We start from the raw sequence: 13,736 nt of genomic DNA on the forward strand, positions 1-13,736 counted from the left end.
CAGCATTAAACCCAAGCAAACTGAACAATACAGGTTCTGAAGTCTAATCTAAGCCTGCCAAAAAATAAATACATGTGATAAATAATAATATGAACCATTTATTTTTTCGTTACATAAAAATGCTTATAAAACTTTAATAATTAGAGATTAGCTTATTGCTTGGCGTTGGTAGCAGCAGTCAACTTAGCTTGTTCAACCAAGTTTTGTGGAGCATCGAAGACTGGCAACATAACTTCAATCATTCTGATCTTAGAGTTGTCGTTGAAGGACTTGTCTTGAGTCAACTTGTCCCATTCACCGGTAGTAGCGACTCTGTGGGTTTCGTAGTCCTTAGCACCGAAAGTTGGCAACAAGGATAAGTGGTCCCAGTTTTGAATTTCGTTGTATTGAGCCTTTGGACCGTGAATCAACTTTTCAATGGTGTAACCATCGTTGTTCAAAACGAACAAGTATGGCTTCAAACCCCATCTGATCATGGTGGAGATTTCTTGAACAGTCAATTGCAAAGAACCGTCACCAATGAATAAGATGACTCTCTTCTTTGGGTCAATTTCTTCAGCGGCGAAAGCAGCACCCAAGGTAGCACCAGTGGTGAAACCAATGGAACCCCATAAAACTTGAGAGATACCGTAGGTGTTGTTTGGGAAAGTGGTTTGGTTGATACCGAAAGCGGAAGTACCGGTTTCAGCAATAACGACATCACCTTCTTGCAAGAAGCTACCCAATTGGTTCCACATCCATTCTTGCTTCAATGGAGTAGAAGCTGGAACGGCAGCGTTAGCTGGGGTGTTAGCTGGGACAGCAACTGGCTTGTAACCCTTAGCGGCGTCAGCAATGACAGTCAACAATTTTTGTAAAACGAATTTCATTTGGACACCTGGGAAGGTAGCGTTTCTGATCTTCATGTGGTCAGAGTGGAATTCAACAATGTTCTTGGTCTTGTAAGAGTAAGAGAAAGAACCGGTGTTGAAATCAGACAACAAAGCACCAACAGACAAAATCAAGTCAGCAGATTCAACGGCTTCCTTAACTTCTGGCTTGGACAAGGTACCGACGTAAACACCACCGTATCTTGGGTGTTGTTCGTCAATGGAACCCTTACCCATTGGGGTGACGAAAGCTGGGAATTGAGTCAAGTCAATCAACTTCTTAGTTTCAGCCTTAACGTCGTGTCTGGAGCAACAAGCATCAGCCAAGATAACTGGGTTCTTAGCATCCTTGACCAAAGACAAGATAGTGTCAATGACTTCCTTTTCGGATTCAGCATCGTTAGCCTTCAAAGACATGTCAATTGGAGTTTCCAATAACTTAGCTGGGACATTCAAGTCAACCAAGTTAGCTGGTAGACCCAAGTAGACTGGTCTTTGGGTAACGTAGGTGGTTCTGATACATCTGTCAATTTCAGCTGGAGCAGTAGCGATATCAGTGATCATAGCAGTGGTTTCAGAAATGTTGGCAGACATTCTGTGGAAAACAGTGAAGTCACCGTTACCCAAGGTGTGGTGCAACAACAATTGCTTAGCTTGGGCAGAGATGGATGGGACGCCAACAACGTGCAAAACACCGACGTGTTCAGCGTAAGAACCGGCAATACCGTTCAAAGCGGATAATTCACCGACACCGAAGGTGGTGATGATACAGGACATACCCTTGATACGAGCGTAACCATCAGCGGCGTAAGCAGCGTTCAATTCGTTGGCGTTACCAGCCCATCTCATACCTTCAACTTCGTAGATCTTGTCCAACAAGGACAAGTTGAAGTCACCTGGCAAACCGAAGACGGTGTTAACGTTGACTTGCTTTAATCTTTCGAACAAATATTTACCCAAAGTAATTTCAGACATTATGATTGATTTAGCTGTGTTATTTTGCGTGATGTTATGAGTACAAAAAAAATATAGAGAAAAGGATACAACAAGAATTATGATAATAAAGGGAACAAATACAAAATTGATTCAAAGGAGAGTGAAAGAGCCTTGTTTATATATTTTTTTTCCCTATGTTCAACGAGGACAGTTACAATCATGCAAAAAAGTGCCCTCAGCATAAGCTGATTAGAATGAACTAAAAAACATGAACTAGAAAATAAGGTGGTGAACGATAGAAAGTAGATCAAGACACCATCTAACAGAAAAAACGGGCAGCGGACATTGTTATGCAATTATGAAGAAAAGTACTCAAAGGGTCGGAAAAACTATTCAAACGATATTTGCATAAAATCCATAAGTTGAAATTTCATAGTAAAACAGCGTGAGAAAGCAAAATTGCGTCCAAAATTCATAGATTATTCATTTTTCACGAGGCTCATCATACCAAAGTCTGAAGAAAACACATAATCCTTTAAATGCATATGTTATGCATTTTACAAATACCAGTAAAAATAAAAGTATGCGTTTAGCGGACGGACTCGGGAAGGAAGCCGGAACCACCAAAAAACTGGAAGCTACCTTTTTTTAGTAATGTGTGGGTGTATTGTGCTTATCTCAGGAACATAAGGTCCGATCCGATATAAGGTGCTGAGGTTTGAAGATTGGTAAATAAACGCGGGGATGTATACATGACGAAGATATTAGTTTTACCTTGTACACCATATAACCGCAAAGTATGTTCTCCCAGCCATGCGTCGTTACCCTCTACGAGCATTATGAAATTATATTCTCAATATATTAGTTGTTACGCTGAGTGGGTTTAATGTGATCTTGTATTTTTCTGCTTGAAGATTGTATATTTTGTACTTAGATTATATGATGGGGAGGATTAATTTCTATGTCGTGGTTGTCCCTTCTCGTCTTGATTTGGCCTTCATTTTTTCAATTCTGGCCTTTAGTGTAGATGTCACTGCCGCGGCACGCTTATAACTTTCTTCTGAAGCAAAACTATCATTGAAATCGAGATCCAAGTCTTCAGAGACACCACGCATGCCGGTTCCAGATTTTCTGTACGGCCGTATGTTAAGAGAGTTCACACGGTGTGGCAAGTCTCCGATGGACTCGCTTGATCGTCTCTCATAGTTGACTTCTCCTTTTTCTCTTACATCTTCGTCTTCTTTAAATGGTAACGCAGAAGACAGCGATTTGACTCCATAATTGCTTGAGATTGTAGAAGAAGGTATGGAGTACGATGAAAGGGTACCCATGGACTGCAAGTTCGTATCATTTCTTTTTTTATTTCTATCCAATTCGATTTCCATGTTTCTAAGTTCATTTTCTAGTGACATTACTCTATCGGATAGTTTGTTGACGTCAATCTCCTTGGATCTTAGTTGAATGTTCTTTTCGTTCAATTTAGATTGTGCCTCCTTTAGTTGCTCTCTTAGCATTTCGTTCTCTTTGATCATATCGATTTTGTAGTTTTCTGAATTATTCATCTTTTCCAGCAAGCTTTGCCTTTCTTTGGTCCATATCATTTCATCGTTTTGTAGTTTTTGCAATCTGTATTTATATTCTTCAATCAACTTTTCATTTTTGTCACCACTATTAGCTACCAAGTTTTTTGGCGTGGTTAAAGACTTAGATGTTAACAGAACTCTAGATTTATTAGTATTGGCTACTATTGACGGTTTTGTTGCTGAGGCTACCGAGCCTGTGGGGCTCAATTTACTTTTGTTATCATTTCTTAATGGCGAAGATGCCATTCTCTTTGATGGAAGCACGGAACCTTTTTTCAGTAGAAATTTGTTTTCCATGGGCCCAGTTTGTTTATTTGCCTCAATGGTGCTACGGGAGCCACTGTTTACGGTGCTGAAATTAGGTAGCGTTTTGACCGTTTCTTCAATCTTCTTTCTTTTCAAACTATCCAAGTGTTCTAATGTTTTCAAAAATGAATTCATGCCGAATATTTTAATCAGAATGGCAAAACTTTCAAATCCGAGAGTTCTTATTGCAGGCTGTGTATCGTTAACGATATGAACCACGATGGGTACTACTTCATCCTTTAAATATCTTTGCAAGGTTGAGTAACCCTCCCTTTCCTCTTTCATACTTGAATTAAACAATTGTGTACACTCCATTCTGATTTGGGGCGTCTTGTGTTTCATATGCTCTAAAATGTCTTTCAACATATCTTCATTGCGTCCATTGGGAGCCAGCGGATCGTAATACTTACAAATGGTCAGTAATGCCTTCCTAACAGCCTCTATGACAGAAGGCTTTTTTTCCTTTGTCCTGTCTAATAAGGGTGTGAAGACCAATGAAACGTAATCCTTGGAAAACCCTGGTGTTTTTAGCTTGTCACAGATTAGCTCCACTGATTGAGCGGCTAGTGCGACAGCTTGAATGTTCGCATCTTTCTGGATAATATGTCCGTATATGCTCAATAAGTTGGAATAATTTTGTGAGGAGCTTTTCAACTTCTTCGTCTGTGATAGAACGTTATCCCAAAATTCTTCTAGTACTTCTACTCTCTCTTTCCATTTGGACGACGTTATCCTCTCCTGAAAGTCCTTAGGCAATTTGTCAAGGATTGTCTCTTCTGCTAGCATACTGAAGGTATCTATTTGGATAGCTTCTTGCTTACCCGATGATAGTATATCAGCTTCCATACCCATCAATGTATCTCCATCTTTATCCACCAGGAATTCCTCCTTACTGTTCGATGACAGAGACCTTCTTTTCCTGGTTTCTTCCTCTTGTTTTCTCTTTTTTTCCAATTCTCTCTTTTCCCATTCGAATAACCTCTTTGACGAAGATGGCTCATCAACAACTTTAGCGAACAGTTTGTGAAGATCCTTCACTTGAATGGGCTTCAGTTTTTTGAACAACATCTCTTCTAACAGGTCACTGTTGCTACCGGTACTTTTATAAATCTGCACAATCAAGTTCATCGTTTGTGATCGAACGTTTCTGTCACCATGACCGGCTAGTTGGGGAACGTACTTTAGTAATTCAGGTAGAAACGTTTGAACGCTCACATTAGTTAGCCCGAATGCTGCCATTAACTCATAAACGCAACTGACTGCCGCTGCAATTAATTTCGGTAGTTTTTTTTCAAAAAAAGGCACTATCAATTCCACAGATTGTGTAATAGATGTGTCAAGACCACAAAGTGAGAGGATACAGTTCATCGACTGCGTCTTTGTCGTAGCTCTTGACGATGTTAAGCCCTTCTCTACAAGTAGCGGTGTCCATGTTGATATTAAAGCGACGTTATGTGCATTTTTCAAAGAAGATGACGCAAAGGCATCTATTAAAGTATTCAAGGCAACGATGGCCTGCTCTTGAGCAACCACATTAGGATCGGTTATATATTGTGCAAATAATGTAGGATCACTCCAGTACACTTGTATACTACCATCTCTCTTGACTTCGCCCATAGAATTTGTAAAGAGCTGGTTCAACTCTTTATAAGCTTCCAAGCGTGCCTTCCATAACTTGTACGTCAATCGTTCTTCAAGGGGCAACGTGGTGTAATCCACCTCATCCTCTCCTGACATTGCAACTTATAAAATCTTCAATAAGAAGTTGGGGTTGCTTTACGTTATAAGGATAGATGGTTTTTAGAACTCAAAGGATGCTACTTGGTTTACTGCGTCTAATATATTCTCTATTTACTCTTCTTCCCATGCGTGATCAAATGAAAACAAAAACAAAAACAACACGAAAAAATCTAAACTTCGTTAATTATGACAATTAGTTACAGGACCGGTAAAGGAAGGATTTATTGCTGTTAAATACATAACACAAGAAGGTTATCAATTTATTCATATGATAGATTTATTGCCGCTTGATTTTCAGATAGAGGTATATTTGTATCTAATATCCGGGGTAATTGAGCGCCAACTGACTTTTCCTGCATTTTGAAAACACTCCTTGAATGGAAACAGATCAGGAATACCGAAGGTAGTAGAAACATTGGGGCTGTATCGAAAACGTAAAGGCACCATTCGTGCTGGCTTATATAACTTTGTAAGCCCATTATGAATTCTATTACTCTAACGACGGATCTGGCAATGATAAGGATATTCCCACTTAAAAGTATATAATTGAACTGGTACCAGCCATTAGTATTTCGAAGAATTTTACTGGGCGCTGTCTTCATCTTGTAATGAAAGAAAATCTGGCTGAACATTAAAACACCATAAAAGAATATCTGGATAAAGAGGCCCACGATGACCAAGATACGCCCGGTATTCCTGCTGCCCGATGAGGATGACAGTCCACCTCCTGTAGCTTGTAAAATACGTCCAATCATGTCACCTACTAGAAAAGTAAGCGTGCTATATTTTATAGATATCACCATATATCTTTCCATAAACATAAGATATACCATTCTACTGAACAACATGAAAATACTAGCGGAATAGAGTGAAGGTGCTATCAATACAAACACCGATTGTGCAATAAAAGTTGAAATCACCGGTCTGTTAATGGTCACCACCCTTAGAACGTAACCTAAGAATTCTAAAACAATCCCTAGAATGAAAGGGAAGTATGTCCACCTCAACTTGGTAGCAGAAAAGTATCTTAATGCCGAGTTTTCCTCCAATAACTCCGCGGACTTCCAAGCGTAAATGCGTTTCTTGCTCACGCATGCTACCTTTACAATCTGCACACATGAAGAGAGGGTCAAAATTCCAAACAAGACTGCAAACGCGATTGCAGCAGCTTGGTCGGGGTTATAAGCATAAAATCCTTTATACCTCTGGTCAACCATAATTGATTTCGTAAACTTCTATTGTTGCTGTTGACTTCTCTCTTTTTACTCAGAGAACATAATACCAATACCAATACTAACATCACGTACGAATAATCAGGAAGCATATGTTCGAATATTTATAACTAGCAATGAGTTTACCACATAATTATCTTACTAGATCCAGAGAAGACGGATATTAATGGAACAAATAATTTCCGTTAATTTCCGCCGAGATCCCATTAAATGCTGTCATTGAGGCTTGTAATTTTCAAGGATCAACAGCTGCCTAACGCGCTCATAAAAATAAATAAAATCAAAGAAACTGCTGCAGTTCAGCTACTTTTCTTAGTAAATCACAAAAGCAATATAGGATGTCCCAAATATGGTACCAAGTAAATTATCTTGTTCAAGCGAGGCGTAGAAAAGCACACAGATACAAGTCAGAAATCTCACGCCATTATTATAATGCAAAGCTTTCTCCGTGAAAGTGCAATCCACCATCCGTTGCCCATCTTCTCGTACTTTCTATTAAACCTCTGGGACCGGCAGCGAGAACCCAAACTTGCGAAAGATATTCGGCGTGGTCTCTACCTTGGTTCGCCCACCTACAACATTGAATAGAATCAGTTTCCGCATCACATTCTGTTTGCAGACACCACTCATAGTCCTTATCGCCCAGCGTAGGTCTGCCAAAGAACACTTTGACACCCGCTGGAATTCTAATTTTTTTTGGTGGTGTTGCTAAACAAGGATCTTGGGCAGGTGGTTCAATGGTCTTTGGTTGTCTGAAAACGTTCGAACCATTAAAAGACGAATGTGTGGTTAAGGTCCCATGTGCAGTGTTTTTCCTTGATTTTGATCTACTAAAGGCATATGTAAAATCTATTTCATCATCGGCATTAATGTCGGGTATATCGTTGGTTTTGGTCGATTGGTGGGTTCTTAAAGTTGACTTCTTACTCAAGAGGGCCGTGTTTTCGTCAGGACGTTGGGCAGTATCTTCTGATAACATGGAATTATCCCCCAACTCTGAAACATGTTCGCTCAGGGAAATACCTTCATTATCAATATCTATAGAGGGATCATGGTAGTCAATATAGTCAATCTCAATGTCCTGTTCGTTGCCTTCAGTACCACTGATGTATATCTCCATACCTTCAAAATTATTCCTGAAATGATTCAATACTTCCAGATCTTTATAATCCCTGGAAACCCAAAGCAGCCTAACGTTTACACCATTGAAATTCAGGATACGAAGTAATGGTAATCCAAAAGATATACCTGAACCTCCTACACACATAAAAACTCTTTGCGCTTTGATAATAAAGTTTAAAGGCGAACTTATTAATGCAGAAGAATTGTTCCGGAATGGATTCTTAGAAGATCTCGTGCTGATGTCAAAGGGGGAACTAGGTTTAAAGATGAAACTTAACTCAGGTTCAAAAGCTCCTGTTACGTAATAATTTTCATCAGTACGCAAAGGGAAGTGCCCGTTCCTAATAATTAGTCTCACTATAGTATCACTTGGAATACTAGCAATGGTAAAAGGGTGTTGGAAGGGTATCAAATGGGAGATCCACCTCCTGAGAAAGTTTCTATGGTATATATTGATTCTTAGATGTCCTCCTGGTAGAATGGGAGTCTTGGGTAAATCAGCCAACGAGAACTCCAAAAGGGATAGTGATGAAGATATTGGTACAATTGTAGCTCTCGTAATATTGGTGATGTGGAGTCTATAGATTATTTGTCCGGTTAAAATGAGCACATTTAAAGTAGTATAGTATGAGATACCTGGACGGGCATGGTAATGTAGAAACAAAACAATAAGCCACGTACTCACATAATGAACATAATAAAATACTCTGTAGCTCCATCGTCTCGCATACCTTATGGAGGTAATGGCGATGAGCAGGAAGAGGCCAAGAGCTATTACCCCATAAATATTGGGTAATTTTCTCATTTTCACATACAACATGCCATTAATGTACATATAATAGAGATAAAACCATGTGTGTAGGACCGATTCAAGTACAACAATTCTGGATATCCACTTATGAACGGGCAATAATGCCAAGTACAAAGTGTGCGGTAATGGTGATGGCCTCAATGTTAAAAATAATAAAGGCGGCATCAAAGCAACAGAAATTCTCCCCATACGTTTAGTAATTTCCAAGAGGTCTCTGTTAGCGCCTTGAAAAACAAAAATTGATGTGAAAAGAAAGCACAATGAGCATAATTGTAGCGATTGGTTATGATAGATATGTGTCTTGTGAATCCATGATCTTCTATTGAAAACGTGATGTTTTAAATGGTGACAAATTTTGAAGAATTTGTCCGTTAATACCAAGCAATTCATTAAGGGTATAATAACACATATTATAACAAAAGAAATCAAAAGACATATCTGAGAATATTTGCGTACTCTTAGGGTTCGAAAGTGTTTGTCTACGTCAACATCAAAAGTAGGAAGATGTTCCTTGAACCAGCTAATGATAGACTTTGAATTCATGCCGAAAGTGGGAACTAAAAGTGCAGTAAACTTTTTAATAGAATATTTATCCTACCTGGTGGTTTAATCCAAAAATGACAAAAAATGACGAAAATGCAATAAAAGTAATGTAACGGTAATATAGTAGAAGTTTAAAAAGCTTGGCTAAAATAAGAAACAGTACACCTGCTTTTCTCTCTACCTGACTTTGAAAGGAAATGAAAATGAAATCGAGACTGTACACGGTGCTAATCTTCCATGACGGATTACACCACACGTTCCTTTCCTAAAGTTAAACTTTTCGCTTGTTCTACATGACTATTAACTACTATTTGTATACTTTAAACTTGATGTTTGCACCCTTTTTCCTTTTTCAATGGCAGAAAGGGCTTTTAGTATTCTCTTACCTTTCCTACGTCCTCTTTATTCTGCATCCGTACATTCACTAAAAACCCATGCTTTATTTTATTATTTTTCCTTTTTTTGAATATTTATCATGATTTGGTGGGCAAAAGTGCTGGCTTAATTTTTCGGGCTAAATTTGAAAAATTCAAGGAGGAAAAATTGAGTAAGGCTAGGCTGATGCTCCGGCGTACAGCTACCGAACTTTGCGACTGCTTCTAGAGAGAAGTCCGTTGGAAGAGCTGGAGGAGCTGGAAGGGCGTAGTGGGAACACAGCACTACTCAGTAAGAAGTTTCGTGGTAGGGAACATCACGTACTCTAGTTCCTGTAAGAATGATATGATCAAGTTCGAATTTTCGTATTGAGAAGTCGCGAGTCTTTAAGTGTGTAATTATAGATACAGAAATAGCACAAGAAGAGATAAGATAAGAAACTGATAGGATAATGTCTTTACCAGCTACTTTTGATTTGACTCCAGAGGATGCCCAACTTTTGTTGGCCGCTAACGCCCACTTAGGTGCTAGAAACGTTCAAGTATGTACCATATCCAATATGAATATATTTCTATAGATGATAATAAGTCTCGAGAAGAATGTGTCCCCAAGTTGATCATGGTTTGAGTTCAAAAAGTTAAAGATACAATTTTAGAAAAGATTTGAAAATATGACCGAATTTGGGAGGATTACGAACTTTTTTCTCAATTATGATAAGAGAGATGATTATATGAGTGAACCTCCTCAATGTGATAAAAAATGGTGAACTTCAAAGAAACAGCGATATTGCCAAAAAATATTCACGGGATATTCGATACTTTTATTAGGCATGGAAACATTGCATATGCAGAAATGAACACTTTACTAACTTGATTCATCTTTTACTCTCTTTTTTTTAGGTCCACCAAGAACCATACGTTTTCAATGCTAGACCAGACGGTGTTCACGTTATCAACGTTGGTAAGACCTGGGAAAAGTTGGTTTTGGCCGCCAGAATTATTGCCGCCATTCCAAACCCAGAAGATGTTGTTGCCATCTCTTCCAGAACCTACGGTCAAAGAGCTGTCTTGAAATTTGCTGCTCACACTGGTGCTACTCCAATTGCTGGTAGATTCACCCCAGGTTCTTTCACTAATTACATCACCCGTTCTTTCAAGGAACCAAGATTGGTTATTGTTACCGACCCAAGATTAGATGCCCAAGCTATTAAGGAAGCTTCCTACGTTAACATCCCAGTCATTGCTTTGACTGACTTAGACTCTCCATCTGAGTTCGTTGATGTTGCCATCCCATGTAACAACAGAGGTAAGCACTCCATTGGTTTAATCTGGTACTTGTTGGCTAGAGAAGTTTTGAGACTAAGAGGTGCTTTAGTCGACAGAACTCAACCATGGTCTATCATGCCAGATTTATACTTCTACAGAAACCCAGAAGAAGTTGAGCAAGTTGCTGAAGAAGCTGCTGCTGCTGAAGAAGGTGAAGAAGAAGAAGTCAAAGAAGAAGTCACTGAAGGTCAAGCTGAAGCTACTGAATGGGCTGAAGAAAATGCAGACAATGTTGAATGGTAATCATTTGAAAACCTTGCAGTGTGTGTGAATATTGTAAGGAATTGTGAAGGAGAAAGAAAGAGATAGGAGCATCACTCCTTTTTCAGTTTTACTTTTTCATTTTTTTAAATTCATCTATCGTTTATCTTTATCTCATATATATTTTGCTTCTCTCTGAAGCGTCATCATCTATCTGTATTTTTAATGCAACCATAGTATAAAAAATTTTAACCAAATTCAAAAATTGTAACATTTACAAGTTTCATGCTTCTGTACTTGTATTTTTCAAGTAGTTTTACCACTAGAACGTTTCTTATTTATTGAAGTCCGCGCTCTTCCCCCATGGTTCGCCGACCTAAATATTTGTTATTTGCTTTGTTATTTATTTATACTCTTCCGATATAAAACACCTTTTGTCCTTTAACTCATTACTCAATCTAAATAAACCTGTGATCGTAGATCTTCCAACAAAATGACAAGGTCGCAATCGATCCTTGAAATCTGAATAACCATCTCAGATATATTACTGACAAAAAACTTGTAATGACACTGTTTCAACAAGTTTAGCATAAATGTATCCATTAAGAAAGCATTGATTTTGTCGGAACCATAGTAAGCAATAACTATTAGAATATCTAGGAGTTCTAGGCCAATACCATCCAATTTGTGCTTGTTTAGTGTATTGACTATAAAGTTTCTTATTACAGGCTTGATAAAGTCCACTATAACGTTCAGTTTTAATTTGTCCTTCAAGTGATAGAATAAGTTGGGAAAGTCCTGGTAGAATTTTCCTTCAGTAACTGCATAACCGCCCCTATTGTTCTTATTGTCATCAAAACGACTGTTCAACCAAGTAACGCTTTTCGTTAAATTGATAAAGATGGCCCGAGATAAAGTCTCCTGCTCTTCATTATTGCAGCATTTTCTTATCGCTAAATACAGTGAGTTTTTAGCGTACTGGTTGAAAGATGCGGCCTCGTCTAGTTCGCTATAATGATACAAACATCTCTTGTATATAGGAAGACGAAAATCATTCGGTATTCCAAACCAATACAAATTATGCTTCTTTATCACTAGTAGCAGATCGCTATCATCATCAGACGTATGGTGACTTCTCAAATTACTCCAAAACTTCTCTAATCTTAATTCTCTTCTAAATAAATTCCTATTTTGAAACTTCAAATTTAAAATGTTTCTCTTTGTTTGTGACCTGATCAGATTTTGTATGGACGGATCCGTACTACTACACAAGGTTTCATTTTTATTACTGGAAATTAATGATAATGACTCTTTTTCATTATTTATTTTCCTCTTGTTTTCCTGAATCAGTGAATCTACACTCAGATTCTTTTGTGGTTTGATCACTAACGAAGATGATCCTGATGAGTTTCTGTTGGTATTCGCGGTAAACAAACCATCCGAAAACACAGAAGACGCAGAAGAAGAAGAAGAGGAATATATTGTCGATCGATTATTTGGCGTGAGAGCTGCGGCACACTCTTGAGAGTTTGCTCGAGGAATAGAAAAGTTATCTATTATGGGGACAGCGTAACTGATCAGATTGGTGTCCTTATCTATCGTCGTGTCCAGAATTGTCGTCCAATCCGTGGTCCCAACACGTAAGGGCTCTTCTTTCAAATCTTCTCTTGTTATCCTATGCCTAGTGTGGAATAGCCGCTGACTAGGAGGTACGTACCCATGCATCACCTCTTTATTTTGTAAGTTGCAGGTGCTGTTTAGTTATAGTCAATATATTAGCAAAGATATCCGCGTATGCCTGTGTACAGATATTATATATATGTGCAACCTAGTATATATATATATGCGTAAGCCTGGATATAGTACAGTGAAGCGAGAGTAAGGGGAATGTGCGAGGGAAGGGTGATCTAGTAATGAGGGAGTGGCAGCGACAAATTGTAGCTTTCAAATACACATTTGTTAAATTACATCAAGGTTCATGTATTATTTTGAAACAAAACCAGCCATTTCCTTAAGAAACGCGAAACTTTTGTGACGCGTTCCATAGAAAAAAGAAACGAACAGTACAGAATTCAGCACGGAAATTGTATTATACAGTAGTGGTAAAACGTTCTTTATAACTATAAAATCATTAATATCGTATATATATATATATATATATATCAGGCATGGACTATGCAAAACATAAACGCAAAGGAATAAGGAACGTAGGTAGGTACACAGAGGCCAGTTGACATTTCTGGGTCATGGTCAAGCTTGTTTTTAGCACATCGTAAGGGATGTAACCACGCTTGAAAATAACAATAATACATATAAGCGTGGTTAAGGAGGCGTTCCAACCGTAAATACGTAACCACTTTCGCAACTTAGCATCTGTATTGACTTGTGATTCACTCAGATTCCAGAATTTTTTGACGAAATAGCCGAAAAGTGGAAGTTGCAAAACTAGTTCAAGAACCACGAACCAGTACAACCATTCTGGCTTCTCTGATAGCAAGAAATCGTGTTGCTTTGCAATGTGGTCACTAACAACTTTTTGCGCGACTCCCAGTTGCCATTTCGCGGGAATAACTACTGATGAATCGATGAATACGGTAATGGGGATGTGGATGATAAAATACCACAAATAAAATTGTTGCTCACGATAGCCTAGCCTCATTGTCTTCGGTTGTTTTTGTCTGTGTGCTTTGCGT

General features: G+C 38.5%; 7 protein-coding genes across 7 annotated transcripts; 1 reads left to right on the plus strand and 6 right to left on the minus strand.

Annotated features, from left to right (window-relative positions):
* Window positions 1-152: 152 nt before the first annotated feature.
* PDC1 (indolepyruvate decarboxylase 1) lies at window positions 153-1,844 on the minus strand (the record flags this gene model as incomplete). The annotated part of the gene is made up of 1 exon (XM_056224154.1): window positions 153-1,844. One exon carries the CDS (start codon window positions 1,842-1,844, stop codon window positions 153-155), a length of 1,692 nt encoding a protein of 563 aa, XP_056078100.1.
* Window positions 1,845-2,764: 920 nt separating this feature from the next.
* STU2 (Stu2p) lies at window positions 2,765-5,431 on the minus strand (the record flags this gene model as incomplete). Its single annotated transcript, XM_056224155.1, has 1 exon — window positions 2,765-5,431. One exon carries the CDS (start codon window positions 5,429-5,431, stop codon window positions 2,765-2,767), a length of 2,667 nt encoding a protein of 888 aa, XP_056078101.1.
* A 263-nt stretch (window positions 5,432-5,694) lies between these two features.
* Window positions 5,695-6,651, minus strand: SMKI12G1190 (uncharacterized protein; the record flags this gene model as incomplete). The annotated part of the gene is made up of 1 exon (XM_056224156.1): window positions 5,695-6,651. The coding sequence occupies one exon, from the start codon at window positions 6,649-6,651 to the stop codon at window positions 5,695-5,697; it is 957 nt and encodes a 318-aa protein (XP_056078102.1).
* A 442-nt stretch (window positions 6,652-7,093) lies between these two features.
* Window positions 7,094-9,142, minus strand: FRE8 (putative ferric-chelate reductase; the record flags this gene model as incomplete). The annotated part of the gene is made up of 1 exon (XM_056224157.1): window positions 7,094-9,142. The coding sequence occupies one exon, from the start codon at window positions 9,140-9,142 to the stop codon at window positions 7,094-7,096; it is 2,049 nt and encodes a 682-aa protein (XP_056078103.1).
* An 826-nt stretch (window positions 9,143-9,968) lies between these two features.
* RPS0B (40S ribosomal protein uS2) lies at window positions 9,969-11,085 on the plus strand (the record flags this gene model as incomplete). Its single annotated transcript, XM_056224158.1, has 2 exons — window positions 9,969-10,058; window positions 10,417-11,085. The coding sequence occupies 2 exons, from the start codon at window positions 9,969-9,971 to the stop codon at window positions 11,083-11,085; spliced, it is 759 nt and encodes a 252-aa protein (XP_056078104.1).
* A 411-nt stretch (window positions 11,086-11,496) lies between these two features.
* On the minus strand, window positions 11,497-12,768 carry MLO50 (Mlo50p; the record flags this gene model as incomplete). Its single annotated transcript, XM_056224159.1, has 1 exon — window positions 11,497-12,768. One exon carries the CDS (start codon window positions 12,766-12,768, stop codon window positions 11,497-11,499), a length of 1,272 nt encoding a protein of 423 aa, XP_056078105.1.
* A 448-nt stretch (window positions 12,769-13,216) lies between these two features.
* EMA19 (Ema19p) lies at window positions 13,217-13,702 on the minus strand (the record flags this gene model as incomplete). The annotated part of the gene is made up of 1 exon (XM_056224160.1): window positions 13,217-13,702. One exon carries the CDS (start codon window positions 13,700-13,702, stop codon window positions 13,217-13,219), a length of 486 nt encoding a protein of 161 aa, XP_056078106.1.
* Between the last annotated feature and the right edge of the window lie 34 nt (window positions 13,703-13,736).

Source organism: Saccharomyces mikatae (assembly GCF_947241705.1).
Source record: "Saccharomyces mikatae IFO 1815 strain IFO1815 genome assembly, chromosome: 12".
NCBI lineage: Eukaryota > Fungi > Ascomycota > Saccharomycetes > Saccharomycetales > Saccharomycetaceae > Saccharomyces > Saccharomyces mikatae.